Source organism: Betta splendens, chromosome 21, assembly GCF_900634795.4.
Source record: "Betta splendens chromosome 21, fBetSpl5.4, whole genome shotgun sequence".
NCBI classification, from domain to species: Eukaryota; Metazoa; Chordata; class Actinopteri; order Anabantiformes; family Osphronemidae; genus Betta; species Betta splendens.
The window spans coordinates 6495139-6521073 of NC_040899.1; the positions used below are offsets into that span (position 1 = coordinate 6495139).

At 44.7% G+C, this 25935-nt stretch overlaps 5 protein-coding genes across 11 annotated transcripts; 2 read left to right on the forward strand and 3 right to left on the reverse strand.

The window, feature by feature from the left end:
* Positions 1 to 243: 243 nt before the first annotated feature.
* On the reverse strand, positions 244 to 5041 carry jam2b (junctional adhesion molecule 2b). The gene is made up of 10 exons (XM_029137921.3): positions 4903 to 5041; positions 3023 to 3088; positions 2817 to 2927; positions 2579 to 2728; positions 2240 to 2421; positions 2044 to 2152; positions 1860 to 1967; positions 1139 to 1157; positions 1008 to 1053; positions 244 to 882 (listed from the first exon to the last, which is right to left on the reverse strand). The coding sequence occupies exons 1-10, from the start codon at positions 4952 to 4954 to the stop codon at positions 844 to 846; spliced, it is 882 nt and encodes a 293-aa protein (XP_028993754.1). The 5' UTR covers positions 4955 to 5041; the 3' UTR covers positions 244 to 843.
* A 2640-nt stretch (positions 5042 to 7681) lies between these two features.
* Positions 7682 to 9458, forward strand: mettl21cb (methyltransferase 21C, AARS1 lysine b). 2 transcript variants are annotated; one of them, XM_029136985.3, is made up of 5 exons: positions 7682 to 7793; positions 8254 to 8377; positions 8451 to 8614; positions 8692 to 8809; positions 8906 to 9458. In XM_029136985.3, the coding sequence occupies exons 1-5, from the start codon at positions 7734 to 7736 to the stop codon at positions 9298 to 9300; spliced, it is 861 nt and encodes a 286-aa protein (XP_028992818.2). In that variant the 5' UTR covers positions 7682 to 7733; the 3' UTR covers positions 9301 to 9458. The 2 variants fall into 2 exon arrangements, with proteins under 2 accessions (XP_028992818.2, XP_055361060.1); XM_055505085.1 differs by lacking the exon at positions 7682 to 7793 and adding an exon at positions 7800 to 8023.
* A 48-nt stretch (positions 9459 to 9506) lies between these two features.
* LOC114847253 (rhodopsin kinase GRK1-like) lies at positions 9507 to 12842 on the reverse strand. The gene is made up of 7 exons (XM_029136786.3): positions 11878 to 12842; positions 11230 to 11357; positions 10856 to 11013; positions 10701 to 10784; positions 10499 to 10623; positions 10207 to 10408; positions 9507 to 10128 (listed from the first exon to the last, which is right to left on the reverse strand). Exons 1-7 carry the CDS (start codon positions 12574 to 12576, stop codon positions 9839 to 9841), a joined length of 1686 nt encoding a protein of 561 aa, XP_028992619.1. The 5' UTR covers positions 12577 to 12842; the 3' UTR covers positions 9507 to 9838.
* A 141-nt stretch (positions 12843 to 12983) lies between these two features.
* Positions 12984 to 22687, reverse strand: tfdp1a (transcription factor Dp-1, a). 4 transcript variants are annotated; one of them, XM_055505064.1, is made up of 12 exons: positions 22668 to 22687; positions 17685 to 17770; positions 17437 to 17503; positions 16365 to 16486; positions 15695 to 15816; positions 15423 to 15588; positions 15175 to 15321; positions 15016 to 15084; positions 14763 to 14914; positions 14515 to 14681; positions 14259 to 14334; positions 12984 to 14151 (listed from the first exon to the last, which is right to left on the reverse strand). In XM_055505064.1, exons 2-12 carry the CDS (start codon positions 17694 to 17696, stop codon positions 14013 to 14015), a joined length of 1239 nt encoding a protein of 412 aa, XP_055361039.1. In that variant the 5' UTR covers positions 17697 to 17770; positions 22668 to 22687; the 3' UTR covers positions 12984 to 14012. The 4 variants fall into 4 exon arrangements, with proteins under 4 accessions (XP_055361039.1, XP_028992622.1, XP_028992620.1 ...); XM_029136789.3 differs by lacking the exon at positions 22668 to 22687 and adding an exon at positions 21775 to 21922; XM_029136787.3 differs by lacking the exon at positions 22668 to 22687 and adding an exon at positions 19752 to 19923.
* Positions 21284 to 25440, forward strand: dcun1d2a (DCN1, defective in cullin neddylation 1, domain containing 2a). 3 transcript variants are annotated; one of them, XM_029136791.3, is made up of 7 exons: positions 21284 to 21362; positions 22737 to 22953; positions 23034 to 23202; positions 23495 to 23625; positions 23715 to 23797; positions 23946 to 24042; positions 24121 to 25440. In XM_029136791.3, exons 1-7 carry the CDS (start codon positions 21360 to 21362, stop codon positions 24198 to 24200), a joined length of 780 nt encoding a protein of 259 aa, XP_028992624.1. In that variant the 5' UTR covers positions 21284 to 21359; the 3' UTR covers positions 24201 to 25440. The 3 variants fall into 3 exon arrangements, with proteins under 3 accessions (XP_028992624.1, XP_055361059.1, XP_028992623.1); XM_055505084.1 differs by lacking the exon at positions 21284 to 21362 and adding an exon at positions 22099 to 22578; XM_029136790.3 differs by lacking the exon at positions 21284 to 21362 and having other exon boundaries at positions 22099 to 22953.
* Positions 25441 to 25935: the final 495 nt, after the last annotated feature.

The following is a 25935-nucleotide window of genomic DNA, read 5'->3' on the forward strand; positions in this document are numbered from 1 at the left end:
GGACCAAAGACAGAGAACAATAGCGTCACTGTCTGTTGACAAATAATGGATAAAGGCTGGCATCACCAAGCTGTGGGCCTATAGTCTATGTGGGTTTGTGATGAGTCAGGGATGTGACGCCACCTGGTGGCAAGAAAGAAAACTGCTCATTAAAACACTAGAAATGATCAGAAGCGTAAATAACCAACGTGAATTTATCTATCTATCTGAAAGTTCATCTAGTAACATGTTCTTCACCCAAGATATGGATTAATCAAATTCATGTTATTGCAATGTTTCTATTGTACATAAAACACAATAAAACATGTTTTTTCTTTTATCAAAAGGTGGTCGAAGCTTCTAAAGCACCATTCAGTGTGTGAAGACACCTGTTCATTTCTCACATAGTTCAAAATATTTAAATTTAAACCAAAGATTAAACAATTATAAAATAGGTTCAACACACAAGAAGTATATAAAAAATATAAAAAACAACATCTCTTTAAGTAAATACTGCCTGAAGGTAATGAGTGAGATCCAACCTGCTATACAGAAAATTAGAGGAACAGTTACTGGCCTGCAGGTAAAAAAGATACAACATTAACTGTAGCATTCAAGTTTAAAAGAAGGAATTAAATTGAAAAAAACATTTCAAACATGTAGTATCTGTTTGTGGAAGGTTTGGACATTTTGATCATTTCTCAAACATTCAAAACCTTGGTAAACTCTGTTTGTGCTCGACGTGTGTCGGTCCCAGAGGAGTGTGGGTAGGGCCCTAGAGCAAGGCAGCGGCACACAGGACAGGACGTACAGGAAGTGGCCGTGTATTTAGATCATGGGTGGATCATACGGAGCGTTCCACTATCAGACCATGAAGGACTGGGTTGGTTTGTAGCGCTTCAGCTGTGAAGAAGAAGAAAGAGAAGAAGAAGAAGAAGAAAGAATTTGATTAGAGACTGTAATCAGCCACTTATCAACAGCGTCTCACAGCAGCAGGAAAGTCAAGAGGACGGCCTTTGATCACTCACGTTGCGGGTGGGAGGAGGAGGAGGGGGAGGCTTGTAGGACCTGGTTCTGAAAGACAACGGGTGGGGGTTCACTGAGCACGGGGTCACGACCCAAAACACAACTAGGATTTAGTCCGAGAGGCAACACTCACCTTCTGTCATTCTTGTGCTCTGGTCAAAGAACAAAAACACAGACGGAAGGTTTATAAAAGGCAATAATAATAATAATAATAATAATAATAATAATGTTTGTTTGGGGTCATTTCCCCCTCGTGTTTTTATAGTTTTACGCTCATGCACGAATGATTGAATGTTAAAGTTAGAGCCACTGTTTGGGTAAAAACCAGAGGGTTGAAGCCTGAGCGCTTCCATTAAAAGGTGCTTTAATTAAAAGACATGTCCCTAATCCTCAAACACAGTCCCGCTCTCTTCTGTGCGCATCTGTTGGACTTGAGCCATAATTAAACTCTGTCAGGACGGAATCTCAGTGGAACATTGTTGCGTTTTTCATCATCCATCCTCAACAATTGTGTTTATTTAGAGCGTCTCCAAAAGCCGGTTTGAATTAAAACTTCTTGGGCAACTGTTGTTGCCTGCAAAATATTTCGGATTCCTCCCTTAGAGAGCGTTCTGCAGACTCTGAAAGAAATTTTAATTAAACATGGAGGTTCCCCTTTGAATCCTAGACTACGGGGAATTGAAAATACCTTGTGTGCTGCAAGACCTCCAACAAGCGTCCTTGTGTGTATCGCATCTTTAACTTTATGGTGAAACGTTTTCATTTAGATTTTCTTCTTGCACCTGTCTGTAATGGTTTTTTCCTCTTGTATCAGTCAGCATATTTCCTGCACATCAACACATTACACGTCTCACTGTTGCAGCAGCCTCCACGTTTGCAGACGCACACACAGAAGCAGACGAAGAGGGTGAGCATCAGGAACCCTGCAGCTCCTGCGATCAGGATGGTCATATTCAGGGGATCTGAAAGGAGAACAGAGAGTCAGTGTGTGTAACAGTATGCACCACTTACTGCAGCCGTCCCATTCAAAGCGCTCACAGTCAATCACTTTGAGCTGCTGGGCCACGCAGCTCTTGGGCGCCCCCACGCTGTTGGAGGACTCGCAGCGGAACATCCCGGCGTCGTTTTTGGACACGCTCTGGAACTTCTGCTCCAGAACAAACAAAGGGTGCGGTCAGAGCAGCGGCGAGGTCACCGTCAGCCGCGGGCTGCGGTTCCTGACGCGCTCCCTCACCAGCGTGCCCTTGTGCGGGTCCAGGCTGTAGGGCGCGTCCGCCGTGGCCGCCAGGGCCTTGTTGTCCTTGAACCAGCGGTACGTGGCGGGCGGCACGCTCAGCTTGTCTTTGCAGCGCAGCTCCAGGCCCGAGCCCACGAACACGGAGCTCGGCACCTCGCAGGACGGAACATGAGGAGGCACTGGACGGAGGAGGAGGAAGCGTTGGAAAATGCTCCACTGGTCCTGAACCATAAGCACTTAACACGTGACTTCAAGAAACAACACAACCCGCGTCCTGAGCGCCACGCCGGCCTCGCGCGCGTTTACGTTACGTCATTGCCGTCCTCAGAAACGCACCGAGCACGTTGAGGCTCACCGACGCCTCCCCCAGGTTCACGTGGTCGTCGCTGGCCGTCACCTCGCAGCGGTACTCGCCCGAGTCCTTCTGGCTCACGGAGTGGATGGTCAGCGTCGCGCCTTCTATTGTAGCTCGTCCTGCGTAAGAGCCTGAGGAGCCACGTTTGAGGCAGAATAAGCGCAAAGAACGTGGGCGACGCGTCGTGGAAAGGAACACGTGCACAGTCGCGTCACTCACCGGTGAATTTATTGTTGAAATACACAAACGTCACTCCCTTTCCTCTCTTCTTCCACTCGATTCGAGGGTTTTGGTCCTTCTCTGTCCTGAACTCACAGGACAGGACGGCGTCTGAGCGGACAGAGAGCAGCACGGCCACGTTGCACGTTGATGCTAAACGTTCATGCAGAGTCGTTGTGTGTTGTGCAGCTGTTCGCATCTCTTACCCGTGTGCTCATGAACCTCCACCTTGGGTTTGCTGCTGCTGACGGTCACCGACACGCAGAAAGGGCCTGAAGGGACAGAGGAATATATGTACTTGAAATGTAGTTCCTGATGAAAAACCAGACAATCTCCGTGTTTTTTCTACATGTATAGTTTCATTCTGATCCGAGATCAGAGGCAAAGATGTGTAAACAGGATGTGAACATTCACAGCAGATGAATCCTCCAACATATGCGCGTCTGCTCTGCTTGGAAGCAGCCGAAGACAAAAACCTTGTGAAGTGAATCATATCAACCCTAAAGGACTGAAACGTCCTCACTGCGCTGGTTTAGACTGAATTCAGACATTCAAAGGAGCTGCTCAGACTCAGACATAAGGTCTGCTCCATCCTGGTGGTGCCAGGAGCGCGGGTGCGAAGGAATGTAGGTGATGGATGACTGTGTGACAAGCTGCTTTATCCCAACCTGATAACCTACACACACACACACACACACACACACACACACACACACACACAATTACAAGAAAAACTGTCTTTAAAGTATTAAATAGTGATCTGTGGCTGCAAAAGCTGCTGTTCTCCTTCTTGAAAAGCAGACGCTGTCATTAACTCAGCGTACGTCAACGTTCTGTTGGACTCCACTATAAAAGCAGCTTCCACACAAAGAAGATTTCATAAGCTACAAACCTTGACTCTCAAAAGAAAGGCGAGAAAAAATACATTATGCATAAAACAACAGCCGGAATTCTTTCAAGTTGTGAAAAGGCTCGGAATAAACCTTCATAAGGTCTTTGACGAGACAAATTCGTAGATGGATGTTCCCCCGGGGAGCCAGGAACTGCATGGTTCTGATCAGCAGAAGGTTCCAAAGTCGGTGGCGATGGACCCGTTCCTCGTGCAGACAAGCAGCTCCTTGTGACAGAAACCTGAGCCTCCTCAGCCGGCGCCGCGCGCAGACATCTGCATCGCACAGCTGTGGAGACCTGCTCAGACCGGACCCTCGGCACCACATGCTCAGGCTGTCAGACCGACCACATACACAGACCTGCACTTCCCTAATACTCATAGAAACCTTTGCAACTGAAATGACCAACATTTTTCTCAATATCACATTTTCATAGTTTCATCCAATGTTTTTTCATTAATTATAAATTCAGATACACATCAAAGCTGCGGACATCGATGTGAAGCCTGTTGTTTGGGAAGCAGCCTCTGCCCCGGAACGTTCCCACAGCAACTTGAACTGCATTTTCCGCTGATAGCAAGCGGTTGTTTTCATCTCAGTCCAATTAGGAGCGGGGTCAGTGAGGGGCCATCGGTGGAGGGAGGCGGTGAGATCTCCCACTCCTCTGTGGGGCCCGGGATGCATTTCATCTGTGTGTGGATCTTGGGTTCAAGCAGCATCAGAGCGGGTTCGGCGTAAACATGAGGCTGGAGCAGAACCGCTCCCCGCACAATCTGGACTCAGCCCTGAGCTAATCGCACCTCCTGCTCCGCCCGCGGGGACGCGAGGATGAGACCGCACTGACGATAAACAAGACGAGCTCCTTCAGTTCAGAGCGAAGAGACGAGGCGTCGCCTCGGCCCACGGTTTGTTACAAACCATCAGTTTCACAAGAGAGAGCTGGTTATGAACCTGTCTGTGTTTCTAGGGTTAATGCTGAGTAAATAGAAATAAAATAGACTAAACTAGAATGAATGTATAAAATACAGATGAGGAAATAAGTATAAAACCGATAATAACACACTGTTGAATCAAGACTCTAGCGTCATCTGATATTTTCTAATAAAATGTTTATACATTAAATTTTTTGTTATAGTGTTTAAAAATTTTTGCTTTTTCCTTTTTCAAAATGTTTTTTTAAACTGAAAACTACTCACTGTGCAGTAAAGTGAAGAGAAGAGGCAGAGTCAGCATCCTCATGTCCTTCATGTTGTGTGACGGCTGCAGGTCTGTGCCGTCGGGCTCCTGAGTTTGAATGAGACGAGTGCAACTTCCAAACTTCCTTCAAGCTTCGCCTGCAGCTTGGAGGTGTGAGCAAACCCTGATCTGCTGGAAAAGGGGGGGGGGGGGCATCGTCCTCCCAACAGGTGGAGCCAATGCAGGAAACACGATCTGGGCTGTTGTTTGGGTTTCTGGCGCACGGCTTCAGAGCTTTGATTAGAAAACCTAATAATGAAATATATGAGTTTTTAAACTACATCTATATACGCCTATCTATATATAAAACGTCTAAAACTTGAGTACTTTAGTAAAATCTTTAATACAACTTAGTTAGTATCATACTTTTACAGGCATCACAGGACCAGAAACACTGGCAGAAAGCATAAATAGTTTATTATTCCTTTAAAATATGACCTGCAACACAAACTATAAAAGTTATCATCTTATGAAAATGTCATTACTATGAAGATGAGAAGCGTCATGATTGGAGGCTGCAGTGGGAGAAGCAGAGATGAGGCAGCTGCTGGCTGAGCATCTGTGTCCATGGCTATTAGGTTTCTGACCACCGGCGCTCGCACAACGGCACACTGTGGATCGGGTCGGGTTAATGAGAACACATGCTCACACTTGTGTCCACACACACACACACACACACACACACAAACACACACACACACGGTCATACATGCGGACACGTGTGCTCACAGAAAACAGGAGTGAAGCTCTGGGCCTGTTCACGGTGGAACCAGCTCAGCTGCTCTGCACTGATGTCATGGAACCCACACGCTGGTTCACGTGTGCAGCGCTCGGATCACGCAAACACATGATGATGAAATAAACAAACCCCCGAGAGAATCAGTCTGCAGGTGGAAATGACGGATGCTCACAGGCAAAGCAGCCTGAAGCAAAACACCAGGAGGAACCAGGACAGGGAAACAGGTAGGAGGCTCCACAGGCCACAGCGGAGCAAAGGTTCCAACTCTACAGCTGCTGGAAGCAGTGGAAGTGGGAACAGGTGGTTAATGGGACAGCTGGGAAACGTCACGTCTCATGTCGCGCCTTCAGTTTACATGCTTCTGTGACACAGAGGCCACAGAGGTTCACTCATCAACATTCAGATCGCCTCAGATTTGCAGAACGAAGTGTTTATATTTACACTATTAACAAATAATACCATAATATTTGTACTAATATTTTCTCCAATTTCTGCTCACCACCGTCGGTTTTTTTTTTTTTTTAGTCTTTATCATTTTAAATCATCAGTTGTGTCCAGTGCACGTGGCTTCAGTGGTCACTTCGCCTTTCAGCCACAGGGCAGAGCTGTTGTCCTGAAGTGTCACCGGTCGTTGAGCTGCTGAGGGACAAGTTCTCAAAGATGAGGAGCCGAGTGCCCACTGAAGCTGCTGATGCTTTTAATCCTGCTCTTACTCTCCCTCCGTCCTCCCTCCGGTCACACACACCTCTCCGCTTGTTCTGGTTCTGTTTCAAGTGTTACGTCTGAATGCGGTGTTTGACTCCATTCATCTGTCAGCGCGTCTCAGTGAAAACCAATCCTCTAACTGACATGTTCACACACTGTAATGACCCAGACTCACATGTTGCTCGTTGGGACTGTGACTCATTTTCCACTGACCTGCTCCGACCTTTGCTGACCTTTGGACGTGGAGGTGAGGATTATGTCGTGTATTTGCTGCTTCAACCTTGTCAGAGATTTCACATGGACTAAACTTTGAATTTTAAATGAATAGTCTATGAATTTATTACATATGATAAATCAATTCAATCAGAAAACAATTGCAAGAGAGGCAGTGCCCAAATTAAACACACAATCAAACTCAACCAAAGTACTGTTCATTCAAACACATCAATTATACATTAATATTAATTACATGTCATTCGAAGACTCTCTATGGTTCTGATGCTTCTGCTGGTTTTAAGCGATCACAGGTAAATGTGCATCCCCAGTCTATTACTGGGGAGACATATCCAGTAGCTTTGCTGTACATTGTGTGGCTACGATACAATAACATATTTTTAGATTACGTGCATATTCAGATCTCGGCCTCAATCATTGTAAAGTGGGTGTAATTAAAAATGAATGACTTTCCGCCTGTGCAGCGTATCACATATCTAAAGTGATTATTGAATGAAATAGATAGCACTGGACTCCCGGCGTGGAGATGCTCTGGACATCCCATAATACCTCGACTGATTATCAGTGTTGCTGTTTAGAACAGAGTGACTCAGTGTTGCTGCTGGTCATCTGTCGCCCCCAGTCATTTCGGAGCATCGTGCAGCAGAGCAGTTGTTCCCTGGATTCTGGGCGGCCGTAACGCGGCGCGGCGGCTTAGAAACACTTGGTGCCTCGGTAAATACTCGTGGATCCGCAGCCGGCTGTAAATGCTGCGTTACGGGCCCGATGCGCCTGCAGGACACGGCCAGAATCTAAACAATGTGTAGCGCCCGGCCTTTTATAGTGCAGCGCATTTATCTGGCCTTCACGGTGACAGGAGAGACATAGAAAACCTCAGATCAACATGAACATGAACATTCTGATGTCCCGGTCCATCCTGAAGCTCCTGCATATAATCAGGTGCCCGCATCATTAAGGATGAGACGCGCGTACGGAATAAAAACCCCGGCGACATGAGCGGTTGACGATGAAGAGCTGGGAGGGGCCGGGATTATTTATCTGTCTGTCACACGTTGTGAATCTGTTTGTCTGCCTCTGTCTCTCAAACAGGGCCCCAGAGACCCCTGCCTCACGATGAAGCCTCTATATAAACACGACCGCAGAGAGAGAGAGAGAGAAGAAATGACCTCACAGGTACGTTTGCTTTCATTAGTCACACATTACTATTTATTATATACTTAGATGCTTTTTTATTTGTCTTCTTGTCTTGACTGTGATGTGCATCTGAGACAAACAGCAACCTACTGTAACCTGCATCTCTGCATGTAACTCATTGACCTCAGGGTTTAACCAGCTGTGTTTGTGGGCTCCACACCGGAGTCCAATGACAGCCACAGGGACTAGTGGACTAAATCAAGGCCATGGTAAAAACTCTGCGGAACTTTAAATAGGTCACAAACACACAAATCATCTGAAAAGTACTTCGCCTATAAAAGGCAAGGATGCAGAGGTCAGAACAGACCTGCACTGGCGGAGCTGCAGGAGCTTCACGGATACCTTTGATGCATGATTGAGCTTTTCTAACAGGGTTTTACTAAACAGCGACATCATCCTGTTTGATGTCCTTATTTTATAAGATCATCTGTTTCGGCAGTGTTTATTGCTGATGGAGAAATCGCCCAAAGTCGAACGAGCCGTCGGACAAAAGAATCCTGGAAAGCAGACGGAGGCGAACGACAAGATCCACGATGGGAAACTGCAGGCGAAGCAGGATGAGGGTGAGCTCGGGGTGGAACTGTGTCTCCTGTTTCATTGCACTCGCATTCACTGTGACCTGCTTCGCCTCGGCAGCATTGACGGACCAGAAGGCGATGGCAGGAGAAGCTCTGGACCGGAGGAACATCTGGGAGCCCAGCGTCTACTACGCACTGGGGAAGGAGAGCTTCCACTTCGCCGGTCACGACATCAGCATACGCGAGTCTATGGACACGTTCGGGGCTCTGATCTGGCCCGGGGTACGCGCCGCCTCCCCCGCCGCCACGCGCTCATTGTCCTGCACTTATACACGTTACAGTGAGACTTTCTTACGCAGGCAGTTGCCTTGTGCCAGTTCTTGGAGAACAATCGGCAGCAGGTGAACCTGATGGACAAAGCTGTGCTGGAAATTGGAGCTGGGACTGGTTTACTCTCCATAGTGGCGAGTCTGCTCGGTAAGAATATGACCATAAAGCCCATTCACTTTACGTATATATGGGTGAACAGTGTGTAAATGTGAAGAGCCCCTTTGGTTCCTCTCTCTCCTCCAGGGGCTTGGGTCACAGCTACGGACCTGCCGGACATCTTGCCCAACCTGACCTTTAACCTCCTGCGGAACACCAAGGGCCGCTCCCGCTACACCCCTCAGGTCCGGCCGCTCGCGTGGGGCCGGGACCTGGGCCGAGACTTCCCGTGCTCGCTGTACCGCTACGACTACGTGCTCGCCGCCGACGTGGTCTACCACCACGAGTGCCTGGAGGAGCTGCTGGACACCATGCGCCACTTCTGCCGGCCGGGCAGCCGCACGGCGCTGCTGTGGGCCAACAAGGTCCGCTTCCAGTCGGACCTGAGGTTCGCCGAGCGCTTCAGGGGCAGCTTCAACGCCACGCTGCTCGCGGAGCTCCCGCAGCAGGAGGTGATCATCTACCAGGCCACAGCAAAGTGAGCTGGGGGTTTGTGTGAACGCGACATTCCTGCTCAAAATAAGCTATTTTACTGCCAAGGGCCTGTTCACACGTTGGATGTTTGCCTTCGTAATTGTTTCGTTGACCAATGTATTTTTTAGAAAGTATTAATACATTTAAATAAATGTGTCACAACTTATGTATGTTTTAATTGGTGTCATTTAATAGTGAAAAAATGGAGAGCAGGTGATTTGTTTAGTCTTTATTGTAGCGTATATTTATTTCTTAGCGACGGACAAAGTTCGTTCCACTGATTGAAATACATTCTACAGGAGCATTAGAGCTAAATCCACACCATCCACGTTCAACGTGTGACATAGCACCAAGATGAGCACATGGCTACACATAGCTAAAGACCTGCGCTAAGGAACTGTAAAATCAAACGATTCCAATCATTTAAAAAGTTTAGAGTCTCAATCTGTTTCAGTTCTGCCGTCAGACAGCTCAGCAGAGACTTGTCGAGACCCTCCACGTCTCCTGTTCTATTCCAGTCATTTTTATAGACTAGCGTATCTCAGACTAGGACGTGCAGCAGGTGGACGACTTCGGCTGCTCCAGTATCGACTCTCTGCGGAGGTCATTCGGGATGCTGCCTTCGGGGCCCCAGACATTGAGCTCCCCATAGACGCCCATCTCAATCATCTCCTCCTGCCAGGGAATGGGAATGTTGCCTGAAGCAAACTCGTCACAAAAGGCCCTGTCGGCGTCCTCCAGGGCGACGCCCCTCACGGAGGAGAAGGCCCCGACGTCGTCCAGGCTTTTGGCGTACACCACTTTAGGGTCGGGGACGAACGGAGGAGGCAGAATACCTGACGGGTGATGCACACCGCGGTTTCAGCTTGGTGACATGCATTAAATGCTGGAGAAGGTGCGCAGACAGCTGGTACCTGCATTCAGCTTCCTCCAGTTGATGTCCCTGAAAAACGGGTGCGCCCTGATGTCATCGCAGCACCCGTTCCTGAAGCCCATCCTGCGCGCAGCCTCCTTGGCCAGCAGCCCCTCGCAGAGGGAGCGCGCGCGCTCGCTGAAGGCGTCCGGGTACGCCACCGGCCGCGTGAGCACGCGCTCCTTCAGCTCCTCGCGCTCCACCTGCGGAGGTGATGAATAACCCGCTCACTTCGCCATCGGTCACTGACGCATAAATAAATAACTCGCGCGGTTCAATAAAAAGCAACTAACCTTCTCCCCCCGGTTCCGGAATGGGTTCCTGGCAGCCATGAACTCAAACAGCGTCACGCCCAGAGTGAAGTAGTCCACCGAGGTGTCGTACTTCTCCCCCCTCAGCATCTCTGGAGGCATGTAACCTTCAGGAAAGCAAAGTGAGACGGTGGCAAGAAAGGTTCGCAAGTGAGGAGCTGGAGCAAAGGCACCACATCGGTACCTGGTGTCCCAGCGTAACCTTTGGTCATGGTTTTGCCTTCCTGTAGCTCCACGGCGAGGCCCAGATCAGATATGCGCACATTCCCTAGAGGACACTGCATGTAAAGATCAGGAGCAATGACACAGCGGGAGGGTTTCATAAGAACGATGTTTTACCGTCGTTATCTAGCAGCACGTTTTCAGGCTTCAGGTCTCTGTAGATGATGTTCCTCTGGTGGAGATGCTCCAAACCCTGGATGATCTGGGCGATGTAGAAACAGGCTCTGGCTTCGTCAAACCCCGGGTTGTTCTCGTCCACCAGGTAGATATGATACCTTCAGGGACGACAGAGCACAAGCTGAATCATCTAAAATCCTAAATCATGCATCATCTGATTAGCTGAGGCTGGCAGTGGAAAAACTGCAGTAAAAGCATGTTCTGTTGGCTGCAGTCCTCAGGTTAATGCATATGTGGATGACAAATGAGGGGATTGTGCTGTGACTGAGCGTCTGTGTTCATGTTGGTGCATTAACATGAGCATGCGAAGTTACTTGAGGTCTCCGCCGTTCATGATCGTCATGACCAGACAAAGTTCCTCCTTTGTCTGGAAGGCGTACGCCAGCGACACAATGAAGCGGCTGTGCACCTTCTCAAGTATTCTCTTCTCCACCATCGCCCCCTGCAGGAGAAAATGAGGAAAGAGGGGTTTTGAGAAAGCGGTGCCGTTTCAAACAGGACAAGCAGAACAGAGAGTTTTCTCTCAGAAGACTGAGCGGAGATGTGCAGCGCAGGATGCTCGGCGTGGCATTTGGAGAAGAGGTTAGAGTGCGTTTCAAATATGACCCCGGACGTGTGAAGGGCAAGTCACACGGGTGCAGAGGCGTCCATTCAGAAGAGCTTTTCACTAAAGCTTCCAGTAATCACTCTATCCCTGTCTCAGTGTCTAATGCTGCAGGCTAAAGCCAGTGGAGACGGAGGCAGGGACAGAGATGATTAGCATCTTCACAGCCAGGAACACCTGCATTCACAATGAAGCCTGATCCGGGAGCTCTCAACGATGCTGCTGCAGGGATGGTGAGATAAGAGATGAGGTTTACAACTAATGGTCAAAAGGTGCAAAGCTGTGCTGGACTTATGCAAAGAATCACAGGCATGTGAACAATGCAGCGAAGCATTAAGGGCTCCGTCCGCTCCCTCACCTCGTAGCCTTTCCTCTTCTTAAGCCTCTTCTTGTTGAGTTTCTTACACGCATAAAGTTTCCCCGTGGCTCTCATCTGACAGGCCGACACCTCCCCGAACCCTCCCTTCCCCAGCACCCGGAAGTCGAGGAACCAGTCCTCGCTCATGGGCTGCATCTCCAGCCACTTCCACTGCAAGAACCTCTTCAGGTACAGGCTCTCCAGGAAGAAGGCGTAGGGGCCCCCCCGCAGGAACCCCAGCGCTGCAGCCAACGCTGCGGCAAACAGGGCGTCGCCGGCAGCCTCCATGGTTTGTCTCACGCTAGCGATGACGTCCTCTGAGAGGAACGGGCAGAAGTGTTTGGCAGAGGGCTCCATGTAACGCTGGACGATCCTGGAGGCCTTCTTCACCCTGTCAGAGTCCTCTGCCAGGTCATAGTCCTCAATGTCTTTCCACAGACGACAAGCACCGTCATACTCCTTGTTTGCATCCAGAAACTCCCTGAAGAGGCGCCTGCCGATCGGCTGTTCGACGCAGACAGAGTCAAAGGTCAAATCCAAGGTGTCCCTCAGGGCCTCGCACACCGTGATGTGGGGGAGTTTGAGGCGCGAATGGTATTTCTTATCCCGAGCTGCCGCCGGATTAGAACCGTCAATGCTTCCGCGAGCGTTGATGTAGGCAGAGTTCGCCACCACCGTGGTGAGTCCTCCAATATCCATGCTGAGCGCGCGCTGAGGTTAAGCAATGCGAAGGGGAGACATGGCAGAGGTGAAGTAACGGGAGACAGGTCACAGAAAGTAGCAGAGGACGCATGAGCGAGAGCTGGACTCCCGAGGAGAGTGTCTGAAATAGATCCGTGCACTCGGCACCACACTCATTCATACACACCGCAGCTCACCTGAGTCAACACCTTTTGGTAATCCATTAACACCCTCATGCCCTAGACAGTGTGAGAGCACACGCAGGCTGCATATGGACCCGGGCTGTCACTAGCACAGATGCAGAGATAGAATGTATTACAGGACACATTTGTCAGCTTATTGCTCAAAATTAAAAGTCATTCTGATTCCAGAAGGCTGGAGTGTGTGTCAGCAGGAACAGACTTGCAATAATCATAGATGCAACATTATTAAAACAATCTATATTTAATTTGCAAACTTATATTAGATTACAGAAAATGTATTTGGAAGAGTCAGTACATGTGTTGCTCAGTTTTAAAAGGGAGATCTTTGAAGGGAATACATCAAGACCTTTACAACCACACATTGTTACATCGATAATTTTTGAAAGTCTATCTGAAGGTCTAACCACTGGCCTCTAAAGGATACTATGAGCTACAATCGTTGTAGATTTGTATATGTAATTAACAAACAAAGCTTATTTGCCTATGAGGAGCCTGGGTTGTGAAAGTCTTTACCTTGCTGGTGCCATTTTTTTGTAAACACTACCAAGGCATAAACAGGGCGGAGATTAGTCAAGTCCAGGAATACAAAAAAATAATAAACTAGCAAACGAGATCAGGAAAGCAGCTGCCTACAGAACAGAAGGAAGCCAGTCCAACACATTGGGGGAAAGAAACTATTTCAAATTATTGCCCGGAACACAAAACAAAATATCAACACATCTGATGGAGCCCCATCCTGGGATGCCATGGCAACTGCATTTGGCCATTCAGAACCCACGGTGTTGCACTAACAGCACGTTATGCAGACACTTTGGCCGTCCTGGAACATTTTGATCGTCATCATGTCTGCCATTTGAAATTGCAAAATAATAGGAATAACTGTTCAAACAAGCACATTATACATTCTCCAACAGCAGTAGGTTGTACAGGTTGTTTTAGTGGGATGGCTTATTAGAAGTGGATTAGACATACAAAGACTTCAGTGTGGTGGCTGGACCACAGATCAGCTGGATGAGACCTCCTGGAGAACTGTGGTGCAGGTGCACGTGATTCAGGAGCAGATAAGGACTGGGTGCAATACACACACCTGTTTTTTTTCCAATATTCAACTACACCCCTGAGTAAGCCAGAGAGAAATACAGGCATGGGGAACAGGGGAAAGGTTGAAGAAACACACAAAAGAGGATTTGACTCCCACGGTGAAGGTGGTTTGAGGGACTGTGCTTGTTGGAGCGGTGAGGCGTAGACAACTTAGTCTTCATCGTCATTCTCATCGAACTCATCCTCATCGTCGTCATCCCCCATGTACGACACTGGAGTCTCCACACGAGACCCACTGTAGTGAGAGTCATTTGAGCTAGAAGCCATGGTGCCATCAGTGCAACCATCACTAAAGGAACACAAGGATTTTATTGGTGCTTAGTGGGAGTCAACAGTGGGCAGTTTAATATTAGACATGACAACTGCTTCTATTAGAACAGACACCAGGCTTCTCACCTTGTGGGGTAGCGTGCTCCATTAGCAGATGATCCGCCAGTGATGTAGACATTACTGATAGGACCCTTTGCCATCTCTGAGAATAAAAAGACAAACAATGTTTTGTTGATTCATAACTTTCATAGACATGAACAACTCACATTACAACTTATTAATAACACTAGACACATATCCAAGGGTTATAGACATAGACAGCCTTCCATGATAGGATGTTTAAACTCTCCCTGTTACAGTAAACATGAACTGTGACACTCACCTATAACGTATGGCTCCAGAGCTTTTGGCACCAGGCTCCGTGCAACCTTCAAATCCTCTGGAGAACACTTTCCCACCTCCAAACCACAGGCCATGCCCATGCGTTTCAGCACCTCAATGTCATCGTGGATCTCAAACATGCTGTCAAAGTTGAACAAATACTCAAACCTGTGGATGAAAAGTAGAGACATTATTTTAAAAAGTTAATTTGCTAATATAACTTTTGAGGAGCCTTTGGATATCGCATACTTGTCATTAGAGATGCTGCAGTCAATGACAGTTTTCTTGCTGGTGTTGACAATGATGAAGGGAAGGTGGATGATCGAGTTAGGAGGTGGAGATCTGTTTGCCTGCTGCTCTGTCTGCCTGTTCCGCTGAACCAGGTTCTTAAAAGCTATTTGCTGCAAAACAAAGTCAAAAAATAGTTAAAAACTGAAAGCTAAGATTTATTTTTAGATTTACAACATATAGCATTTTAGGTTTCCCACAAATTCATTCCCACCTGCAGTATGAGTTCCTGAAGCTGTGATTGTTTCTGTTTAATCCTCTCCAGCCTCCTTTGTCTTTCCACCTATAGGTAATATGAAAGATAAATAAATACAGGCATCGTATGGCAGAGCAGATGCCAAAGAATCCAAAGTTTCATTGTGTGAGCGCCTACCTCAAGGTTTTGGCACTCTTGTGCTGAGTTGGTGGGCAAGCCGATCCATTTGATTTCTTTTTTCTCTTTAGAGATGATGTTCATAGCCATGAGAACATTGAGTGCATCGTAAACGCGCCGCCGAATGTTCTTCTGGTCATACACATGCTAAGACACAGACGAAAAACTAAATGTTAACTACTTAGTACTATGTTTAGTGCCACAATGTGTAAATACATCTCTTTTTTGGGTTGAACCTCAGCACTCACCGAGTCATTGGGTGACATGTGGTTATCTGAAGAGCTGAATTCTGCCACCAGCTCATCTGCAACTTCATTGTATGTAGTTACTCCTTTCTTTTGCACTTTCTCACACACTTTCATGGAGAAATGTCTTAAGCCCTTTCCATTCTTTTCCCCTTTTTTACCTCGTTTCCTGCAGAGCAATAAGATTACTTACGTCATTAAAGTGTCACGCTATTAAATAATCCCGCTCACCACAAAAACATAACAAGCTTCTGAACTTGAACAAGAAGATTTACCCTGATGACCAAGGAGAAGCATCAGCTGGCTGAGTCTGAGTAAGAAACTGGGAGCTTGGTGTATGTGGACTGTTTACCAAAATGGTATTTGATACTGTAGGCCTCTGGGGTGTTCCAATCACCTACAGATAACAGAGCACAAGGTTGAAGAAAACAATGATCATTATCTGACCTATTCTTGGCCAAATATATACATTACATTATTATATACCAACAATAGTATTTCACATTTTTAATTTCTTAACAAGTCTGACCAATGATGTATGAAGTACTTTTAAGTACTTTAAAGTAATTTCCCCACTGTGTGACTATTAAAGGTTTTCTTATCTTATTTTGTCCTATGGATGTCCAATTTTGTAACATATATGAGCAATATAGGCGATTTATTCCTTCACTGAGGTGATATCTAAGCTGATTTCCATTATGTATACTGTATATTCCATGTGTATAATGGGATGATACGTATAATCCTGCTGACTGTAGAGTTTATAAGCTTAGGATCAACTGGTCACCTCACAATGATAATGGAGGAGTTTATACAACAGTAATACAGCAAACCTGTCTATGAACAAACACTGATTTAAACTCTCATCCAAATATGGGTAAGAACACACCAAAGCCTGACTTTGGAAGACCATGCAATGTAATAGATGTGTGAAGCATTACTCACCATGTGAGGCAAATGTTGCATGTGTGCAGCAACGTTCACATTGGATGGACCAAGGGTTTTGGGAAGTAGCTGTTTTGCCAAGGGGGCTGCTGTAGGCTGGACAGTGACCAAGGAAAGGACACCTAATCGAAGACATGAGAGCAGCACTGAGTACAGTAGAGCTCTGAAATTAAACTAGATTGCCCTCTATCGTCCAACGACCACACAGACCTGGACACCATCTTTACCTTTGAGATACCAGTGATCCAATCTAAAAATAAATATTTCTCATTGTGTAGTACTCACCTCTGGAAATTAAGAAAAGGTTTCATTGATTTACATCAATATTATTACAACTTACTGGCATTATATTCCCCACACTGCATCAATCTGGCAGTTAAAATAATAAATTTTAATTGAATGTGTGTGGATATTTATTGAAAGCTCAAATATCAATACTCTATATATTCTGATAACACACATGATCTTTTATGCCTTTATGAACACTGTGATGGTGGCAGTGTTTTAATTAGTGGTTGAACCACCTTTGGAAGCAATAACTTTAAGCAAACACTGTAGTAGTGGATAAAAACAAACATAATATCCAGGAGGAATCTTCCACCAGTCTTCCTTATAGAACTGCTTTAGCTTTGCAATATTCTTAGACGTCTGGTGTGAATGGCTATCTTAAAGTCATTCCACAGTTTGGCCAAATTTATTTGATGTGGACACGCACTATTGGAACATTCTCAAAAGCAGTGCATTTCATGTGTAATATGTAACAGGACAATATGCTTAACAAGTTGCTGGTGTTTCTGGCACTACATAAAAACAAAATATCATATGTGGCATTGAGCATAGTAACCATCCACTCTGATGTGTGGCACCAGATTTTTTCCATTCTTGCTAAATACAGGATCTGTGTCTCTACTGCAGTGTATGAGGATAGAAATCTGTTCTGAATACTAAAAAAAATATCAAAGATTACATTTTTAATCAGGAACAGATGGTTAGGTAATATACAGAAGATACATTTTAATACCAGGTTTCAGTATACTTCCATAATCAGGACAATAACTAGTAACATATATACCTTTGCTGGGGCTCAGATTCTGATCGATGAAAACCTTCAGCTCTCCATTTGCTTCAATCAGACCAGCCTACGTAAAACAAGACCTTAGTATACTCAAAAAGTCACATTACAGCTTTACAAATGTGGTTAAATATAAATCAATAGAGCTATATTTCACACATGTTTTTTGTCGTATCAGCCCATGAGCTCAATGTAGACTAAATGAAAACCTGGATAAAAAAACAATTTCATTATACAAAGTTACTTACATCTTTAGCCATGATCCCAAAGGACCGGAGGAATTGAGCTTCAGGTTAAAAAGAAAGTTTTCTAATGCTTGCCACTTGTCAGACCTCTGGAAATAGAAAGCAGGAAAATACCAACTATTTAAACAAGATACATTAAAATATCACTAAAACATTTTTCACAGTATATTTTATTGTATCAAGCCTCAGCTATTTCAAAACTGAGGCCCAATTGAACTGCACACTGTACAAAGCTACATCACTATCGTTAGCTTGAGTCCCCAACTATTATATTTACAGTATATTTCATAAGCAAACGCGACGGAAATATGAATATTTTAGAGCAATCCCATATGCACGATTCATTGCCAGGCTATTCCTCAACGTACCAAGTATAGACAACCATTAAACCAGGCTTCGGTGATCTCAACTTTTACTACGCTAAATGTGCACAAGGCCTAGCTACTTCAGACATCGAGCACGTCCGGAGGAGAGGCATCATCGAACTTCTGCTACAGGTCACAAAAACATGCTAACTTTAATCACACGAGCGCAAACCTATGAATGCGAATAAAGTAGCAGCACAATGCGGCAACTCATATAACGATTGCATACGGTGGAAACAGAGTTCATACACGACGAGGGCAACTATCTTTTGTTGAATGCAGCTAGCTGTGACTGCTAACAGGTTAGAGCCTAACGCTACTGGCGTTAGCTAGCTAGTTAGCCAAGGCACGTTTTGAAAGGATTCACATAATATTTAGCATTTATTGGTTCCGTGCTGCAGATTCCAGACGAGGTTGAACATGGGCTAACATTTAAGAAACGGATATAGATATCACACAGCGAACGACGTTAGTATAGTGATTCTGTGCACTTACGAGTGCACTCTCCTGTTCCTTCGACGGCTGTTGTTGTTGGCATTTGCGAATGGAGGAAGAGGAGGTCTAAATCCCTTCCAAACAGGAAACAAACTAACTAATGTCGAAGTACTTTTAAGCATTTTTTAAATTAATTATGGGCACAAAATGTTCTATTAGTGATGAGGTTTCCGTTCTTTAACTCAATTTCTTCAGGTTTTTTCTCTCTCGCCGGTGGAAGTTACAGTGGGTCGAACAAGGATTTGCCAGTTGGGAGATTAGACTGTGTAAATAATGATAATTTTCAATTATATAAAGACGCATAAACGCTATTTTACAACGTTAACGCTTAAATAGGCAAGTGAATATAGTGATAATTCAACAAGACTTCTACAAAGCCTGTTACTTTTAATTGAATTTGCTTATTTGTTTATATGAACTAGTTACTTGTCATTTGTTGACAGATGCTTCTTTCAATTGTTACACTCGTATCAGCTGCATAGTAGTCAGAAATTAACAGTAGCATCGTCACCCATATTCATACTTGGCAACACATTAATTTATAGTTTTCAAAAAAGTACTTACTAACTTAAATTGGCGTGAATATTTCAATTTAAAAATATTTATTTCTAAATTATTAACGTTTACTAATTCATCACTGATGGTATTACTTACTTGGTATAACGTTTTTACAGTATTTACCTTTATCACCCAATAATAAAATCTGTAGTAAATGTTTCCCACGTACGCAGCGGCAGACCTGAATACGTTAACTAATAGACGTAGTCATAAACGTTGCAAAAAACCAAAAACCCTGCGAAAGATCTAGGTCTCGTTAGCTACATACGGAAAGTTAGCAACATCGCAGAACATTGACTTAAGGCTTCGCTGCACTTTGCTATTTAACAAAGCCCATTGCTTATTTCAGCAATGATGGAGCCAACTAGTTAACTCGCTTTTACGCATGAAAACCCCGGACCACCGTCGCTTTGTTAGCCATCTGGCGTTACACTCTGCTAACGCTAGCAGCTAGCGGCCGACTTAATCCACAGCTGTCATTGACAACACTGACAGAATTAGCCGTAGTTTTGCGAAGGTTAGCTCTGTTTTGGTTTGTGCTATTTTTCAAGACACTTGGAGCACAACAATTACTTAAACAGACATTTAGCGTCAAGAGCGCTTTTACGCGGCATCTTTGCAGCAAGGCGCAACTCTATAAAATGCGTCTTACCAGTGCACTTCACAAGTTAGCAAACTGTTTGTTAGCCTTTTCTGTCCGCTCGCTGCTAGCCCTGCTTCAGCGGCGCGTCTCACAATCTGATCTTGGCGGTGTCTCACTTTAGAGGAATCTCATTGGACAGCATCGAAGAGACGAAAGCAAAACAGCCAAAGGGGTTCACGCCCACAGCCTGCCTCTCTGGATTGGTGGATTCCAACCAGCTTTTATTTATGTACACCGCCATCTACTGGACGGGAGTGTGTCAATACATCTCAAAGGCGCACTTCTCATTAACCCTGCACAGCAGACACTTAGAAGGAAGGAATTATGTTAGGTATATGGATATATATATATATTAAGTATGTATATACATATATATATATAAAGGATGACAGACTGAATACAGCAAATTAGAAAACTAACTGACCGTCTTTTAATTCAGCTTCTACCTCGACTCATAGTATTTGCATTTACATGTGGAAGCAATTACATTTTACAAGGCAGATAAATTCAGGAACAAGAGGTAAGTCAGAAAAGTACAATAGCCTCAAGTGTCCTGTATGAAATGCTGTCTACAAGTGATAACAGTAGTAGCTGCTGCAAAGACAGTTTTAGAGAGATAACATACACTTGTTTCCCATCATGTCTGGTGACTCGCAAATCCACCCTGTCAAACTGAGATAATTATTAAGTCTAAAATTAATGATTTAGTATATCTAATGCCAAGTGTTTTCCATTAATCGAAACTCAACCCAATTCTTATGTTGCTGCAACCACCATATTAGACATTGTAGTTTGCGGTTGTTTTTTGGGGCTTTATCACTGTAAAATACAAAAAAGGAAGGCTGAGGTCCACTGATACTATATCAGTTACAGTGCTGTGTGTGGTAATCACACTCGTTGAAGGGTGTATTTGTTTTTATATGAGATAAACCTCAGCTGATCCTCCTGTAAGCCTCCCTAAAATATGTAACACAGTACTTGTTTTCAAATGGATAATGAACATAACATAACTTGACAATTATGTTATGTTATGTTATGTTATGTTATGTTATGTTATGTTATGTTATGTTATGTTATGTTATGTTATGTTATGTTATGTACAAGTGAAAAGAAAGTAAGCACAAGGCCACTAAATAAACTATATATTCTCAGCTGTATGTTATGTTGAAGTTTGAATAATATTGTTAATTCAAATTACAAATATTTCTAAAAACTAACAAAGACCAACGTTTTAATTGTTATTTTCAAATATCGGGTTGCCTAGCATGAATTTAAAGATACATTTACTTTATTAGTCGGAGAAAGGTCAAACGTATCCACTGTATTAGAACAAACCAGCACCATATTTTACATTTATTTTACCTTTTCCTTGCTTTGGGGGCTGCAATTGTGGTTTTGCTGTTACACCAGTCATGCTCGTAATATTTACTTAGTTCTTGCCTACAATTACCAAAAAGTATAATAAAACAAATCAAATAGCATTAGCTATAAATGAAAAGTGCAGTCACTGCAAACATACTTCTATCATAATAATCCTGTAATGAGCGTTTGACTTTTGCGCATGCGCATAATGAACGACAGTCGGGCTACCAAACTGGTCAAACAGCGGGTGTGAAAATGGTAGGTAACCAAAATAAACACAAACCCAGGCACTGGCTTCAGTGGCATTAATGCTTACATCCGAGACAACTGTCGTGTTATCAAAGTACGTGCCGTGTCGCGCTGTGCAAAGCCAACAATGAGGAGATAGTTGTGTTCGCTGCCTTTCCAGGGAAGGTCAGTTGATATTTTGAGAGCAGCTAGCTAGCTACACGTCCCTTTTTGGCAGTCTGGTAACTTCGGCTGTGAACAGATCAAAACACAGACACACACGGGGCCGCTAAAGTAGAAGCACATCTTATTCCTAACTGTGCTGCCCGGCGCTTGAACGTTATTCTGTGTCGGTAATGATTAATTCCCGTAAGCTAGCGTTAGCCAGTAGAAGTTAACGTTACTAGCTGGTGATCATTGCACAACGCTACGGTAACGTTACCCAGTCGATGACCTGCAATCTGTCCCGTGTGGACGGAGCCACTACGCACGGTTGACCCGATGCCGTCGTTAGTAGCAGAAACGGGCCATTGTCAGCTCGGTGAACCCACAGTTTTGGTCTCCGGTTTCAGGAAATGCTGCGCTTCAGTAAAGTGCAAGTGCTCCGAGGCTGCAGCTGGTGTGAGGAGATGTCATGTTGACTTCTAATAGAGCATGTGTCATGGCCATTACACGGTCAATCGGTCTGTTACTCTGTCTTTACATAAAAAAATAGTGAATTTCAACTACAACAATCAGCCACAGCTACAGCTGAAAACCTGATCAGTTCATCCTAAATCCTAAAAGCCACGATAATCTTAATAAGAATCATAATAGTGTAGTGTGTGGTTCTTCCTGCCCCCATTCATAACTATGAACTGTTTTTCATATCTTCTAAACACAAATTTCCATTATATAAAATATTTGTACAGTATCACAGTTAAAGCTTTTCCCCTTTTTAATTGTATAAATCTTGCTTTCTCTACTTTAAGGCGTTTTGCAGGGTGCTTGTGTTGACTCCAGACTTGTTTCACCTCCTGGTGATGCCATCCTATTTGCCTGCTCATGTTACATGTATGACTGTAGTTATCTGAGGGGCCCTCTGGGGTACAGCATGTGCTTTGAGAATCCACAACATCCCCCTTCAGAAGAGACCAGCTTACTTTTGGACCGGACATAATTACCTCTTGGCTCAACTCTAATGTGTTTCTAATGTGTGTTTGTCAGTGTGACAGACTAGCCCTTCAAAACATGCGCGAGAGTGTCTGTAAGTGTGTAGTGTTCACTGTTGTCTGAATGCCTGTAGATGTGTGTGTGTCGTTGTGTGCCTTTGTCTGTGTGTCGCTCTGCGTTTGCCTGTTGTTGTCTTTGCTCCCTGGTCTGATCGCGCAGACAGCTGACAGTCCGTGTCCTGTACTTGCACAGCATAAGCTGAAGTCTTCACAGAGGGACAAGGTACGGCAGTTCATGTCCTTCACACAGGCTGGGGAGAAGACAGCTGTGTACTGCCTCACGCAAAATGACTGGAAACTAGAAGTTGCTACTGACAACTACTTTCAGAATCCAGATCTTTACTGTAAGGAATCCATGAAAACCTCAGTAGACCGGAAAAGGCTGGAGCAGCTCTACAATCGCTACAAAGGCAAGTTGGAATAATCTACAGTCTGTGTTTTATGTTTATTAAAGCTGGCAAAAAAGTAATTCTCTACTTTTTCCTTATAGATCCACAGGATGAGAATAAAATTGGTATTGATGGGATCCAGCAGTTTTGTGATGACCTCTCCCTGGATCCAGCCAGCATCACTGTGTTGGTCGTCGCGTGGAAGTTTCGTGCTGCCACTCAGTGCGAGTTCACCAAGAAGGAGTTTCTGGATGGAATGACAGAGTTGGGGTGAGTGTGCGCTAGGCTTCGTCCTGGTGCGTAAACACTGTGTGTGAAGTATCTTTGGACGGTGGTTCTCCTAGCGTTGCTCCACGAAGGGAAGGCTGTCTATATATAGACGGACTCAACCACAGCTTAAGTATTCTGTGTCTTCATAGAAAGACTCAATAGAAGAGCTGCAGTGTTCTCTCTTTTGAGGTTCAAGTGTCAGAGTTGACCAATTTGTTGCAACATCAACACTCATGCTACAACCAGTTGAGGTGTCTGTATGCTCTGTTCCCCCTTTCACCCCGTTTCTAAGGTGTGACAGCCCAGAGAAGCTGAAGGCCCTTTTGCCGAGATTAGAACAGGAGCTAAAAGATAGTGGGAAGTTCAAGGACTTCTACCAGTTCACCTTTAACTTTGCCAAAAACCCAGGACAGAAGGGTCTAGGTAAGCATACTGACCAAAAGGCAGCACCTTGCTTACTGATGCTACTGGTTCATGACTATGTAAGTGGATTTCTTTGTGTCTTTGTGCAGACCTGGAAATGGCTGTGGCCTACTGGAACCTGGTGCTGTCAGGACGATTTAAGTTCCTCGATCTTTGGAACAGATTCCTTTTGGTAAATCAGAAAGAGTGAGATTAACGATGCAGATATCACATGCTGAGTTGACTAAGTCACACTGAACTATCGGCATGTCCGAATCACATTAATCAACATTTCTGAGCCCAAACAGGCCTCAGGGTTTAAACAGTGTCATGTGTTGCAGGAACACCATAAACGATCCATCCCTAAAGACACATGGAACCTATTGTTGGACTTTGGGAACATGATCGCCGATGACATGTCAAATTATGACGAGGAAGGTGAGTTTAGGATGACACAACAAATATACTTGCTGTCATCACTATGGCACTGATCATGTGTCTGTGCTTCATTCTCAGGAGCTTGGCCCGTCCTTATAGATGATTTTGTGGAATTTGCTCGACCAATTGTAACAGGATCGAAACGCAAAACTCTCTAAATTCAATCCCAAGTCTGGAAAGCCAGAACGTTTCTTTTACAGTGACTTTATAGTTTTTTTTAAGACTTGTACAAAAAAAGTGAAAATCATAGACTTCAGCAAGAAAACAGAAGCACTTAAAACTGTCAGGACACCACCTTTCAGGGAGCGGAGTGAAGATGACAACAACTGACCACATCCTTATTGCGTCCTCTTGAGACTGAGGCGTCACATGGACATGGTCAGATTCACCTGTCTCTCCTGCTGGATTCTCACTATCCAGGACGACCCTCTGCTCGCGGCCGAGCATCACCTGTCAGGCTAAGCCCTGTACGCAGGGGCGACCACACTGGCTGCGTGTGCTCGAAATGGACTGCCGAGAAGAAAGCGGTGTGTTTTCAGATTCTTCCTAGTCGGCTTTGTTTTGTTACATGAAGCTCTGAATGACTGTGCAAAGTCCCCTTGTCTTACTCTAACTTTGGGACAAAGTGCTTACTACACCAGCACCAACACAACTGTTGCAGTTTTTACTGTACATACTGTATCTATTGGGACAGTTTACAAAGAGAGCTATATGAAGAATAATATAAATATGTTCAATTTATAAATGCAAAAGATTTCTTTTATGTACAGGAAATGCTAGATCTCTAACGGGATGCCTCAGTATTGTGATACGATGATATGCTGTTGGTTTAATTGTTAGGTGGATTTTGTCAAGTCATGGAATTGTGAGCTTCTCACTGAAAGCATGTTAAACACATTTACTTCACTTCAGGCTGGTTTCACCAATACATTGTCACTAATGTAAAGGCACTGCTTTGATTTAGTTCATTTTAATTGAGGTATGATATTGGTTTAACTTATTCATTTTTCTGAGTAACATCTGTATGGTGTGGATCACATCCGAAGCAACATGAATTTAATTTAGGAGATGGAATGGTTGGTTCTAATCAGATGATCCTTCGTATCAGCGGACGTTTAAAGTATGGGGACTAACAGGCTGTTAAATTGCATGGCACATATCTGTTTGTTATGGCGGCGCAAAACCCTTGGTTCAAGGGTCGGACACTACAGACGACAGCAGCAGGACGACAAAGTAAGCCTTAAAAATAAATACCTGTCTCTTCAGTATTTATGTTTCTGTTCAACCCATCTGTTCAGTGTTGCTGAAGGTACTGTAGTGACAATTAGAACATACTGTAAGTAGTCTAAGTATATTGTTCATTTAAGAATGATGAATAAAGCATGAGTTTTTCCATTACACTGTACATGTAGCTGCTTTGTTGAGGTTTATACTGTGAATAGACAACTGCTTACATCAGTTTTATAAGGCAAAGGTACCTTTCTACAAAAGACATGTTGGCATAAGGAGTATACTGTCATTCAGCATCAGTGTCGTGGCTTTTTTGGACCAGTGTTAATAATGACATCTGTGAGACTTCACAGAACAATGAACTGGATGGATGTGACTTATTCAACCACAGAGGGCAGCAAAGCACCAGTTAGAGCCTGGTGTTGCATAGCTCCTCAGGCTCATAAGGTGAACAGTTGAATGGGTCATCTTGTTCATCTTGGCTCTTTAGCTGCTTGATGCTCCCCTCTGTTTGACCCGGTATTGCCAGCGTTGCCCGGCTGCTTGGTGCTGGACGCATATAGAACAGCTGTGAAAAAGCTGTTTAATGTTAAAAGTAATAAAAAAAACTGAAAATGAAAAATGAGCTTAAGGCTGAAAGAACGTTCCTGAGTGATGCTTTTC

Coding starts and splice junctions, on each gene's coding strand:
- jam2b (XM_029137921.3), bottom strand. CDS start 4,954: ATGAAGGACATGAGGATGCTGACTCTGCCTCTTCTCTTCACTTTACTG. Junction 2,928..3,022: donor GGAGGTTCATGAGCACACGG/GTAAGAGATGCG, acceptor CTGTCCGCTCAG/ACGCCGTCCTGTCCTGTGAG. Junction 883..1,007: donor CTCCTCCTCCCACCCGCAAC/GTGAGTGATCAA, acceptor TCTTCTTCACAG/CTGAAGCGCTACAAACCAAC.
- mettl21cb (XM_029136985.3), top strand. CDS start 7,734: ATGAAGCCTCTATATAAACACGACCGCAGAGAGAGAGAGAGAGAAGAA. Junction 8,615..8,691: donor GGGCTCTGATCTGGCCCGGG/GTACGCGCCGCC, acceptor TTTCTTACGCAG/GCAGTTGCCTTGTGCCAGTT. Junction 8,810..8,905: donor CATAGTGGCGAGTCTGCTCG/GTAAGAATATGA, acceptor TCTCTCCTCCAG/GGGCTTGGGTCACAGCTACG.
- LOC114847253 (XM_029136786.3), bottom strand. CDS start 12,576: ATGGATATTGGAGGACTCACCACGGTGGTGGCGAACTCTGCCTACATC. Junction 10,409..10,498: donor TCCGGAACCGGGGGGAGAAG/GTTAGTTGCTTT, acceptor TCACCTCCGCAG/GTGGAGCGCGAGGAGCTGAA. Junction 10,129..10,206: donor CTGGAGGAAGCTGAATGCAG/GTACCAGCTGTC, acceptor ATCACCCGTCAG/GTATTCTGCCTCCTCCGTTC.
- tfdp1a (XM_055505064.1), bottom strand. Junction 15,085..15,174: donor AAGAGTGCCAAAACCTTGAG/GTAGGCGCTCAC, acceptor TATTACCTATAG/GTGGAAAGACAAAGGAGGCT. Junction 14,335..14,514: donor TCTGGAGCCATACGTTATAG/GTGAGTGTCACA, acceptor TTTTATTCTCAG/AGATGGCAAAGGGTCCTATC.
- dcun1d2a (XM_029136790.3), top strand. CDS start 22,608: ATGCCTGTAGATGTGTGTGTGTCGTTGTGTGCCTTTGTCTGTGTGTCG. Junction 23,626..23,714: donor CCCAGGACAGAAGGGTCTAG/GTAAGCATACTG, acceptor GTCTTTGTGCAG/ACCTGGAAATGGCTGTGGCC. Junction 23,798..23,945: donor TTTGGAACAGATTCCTTTTG/GTAAATCAGAAA, acceptor CATGTGTTGCAG/GAACACCATAAACGATCCAT.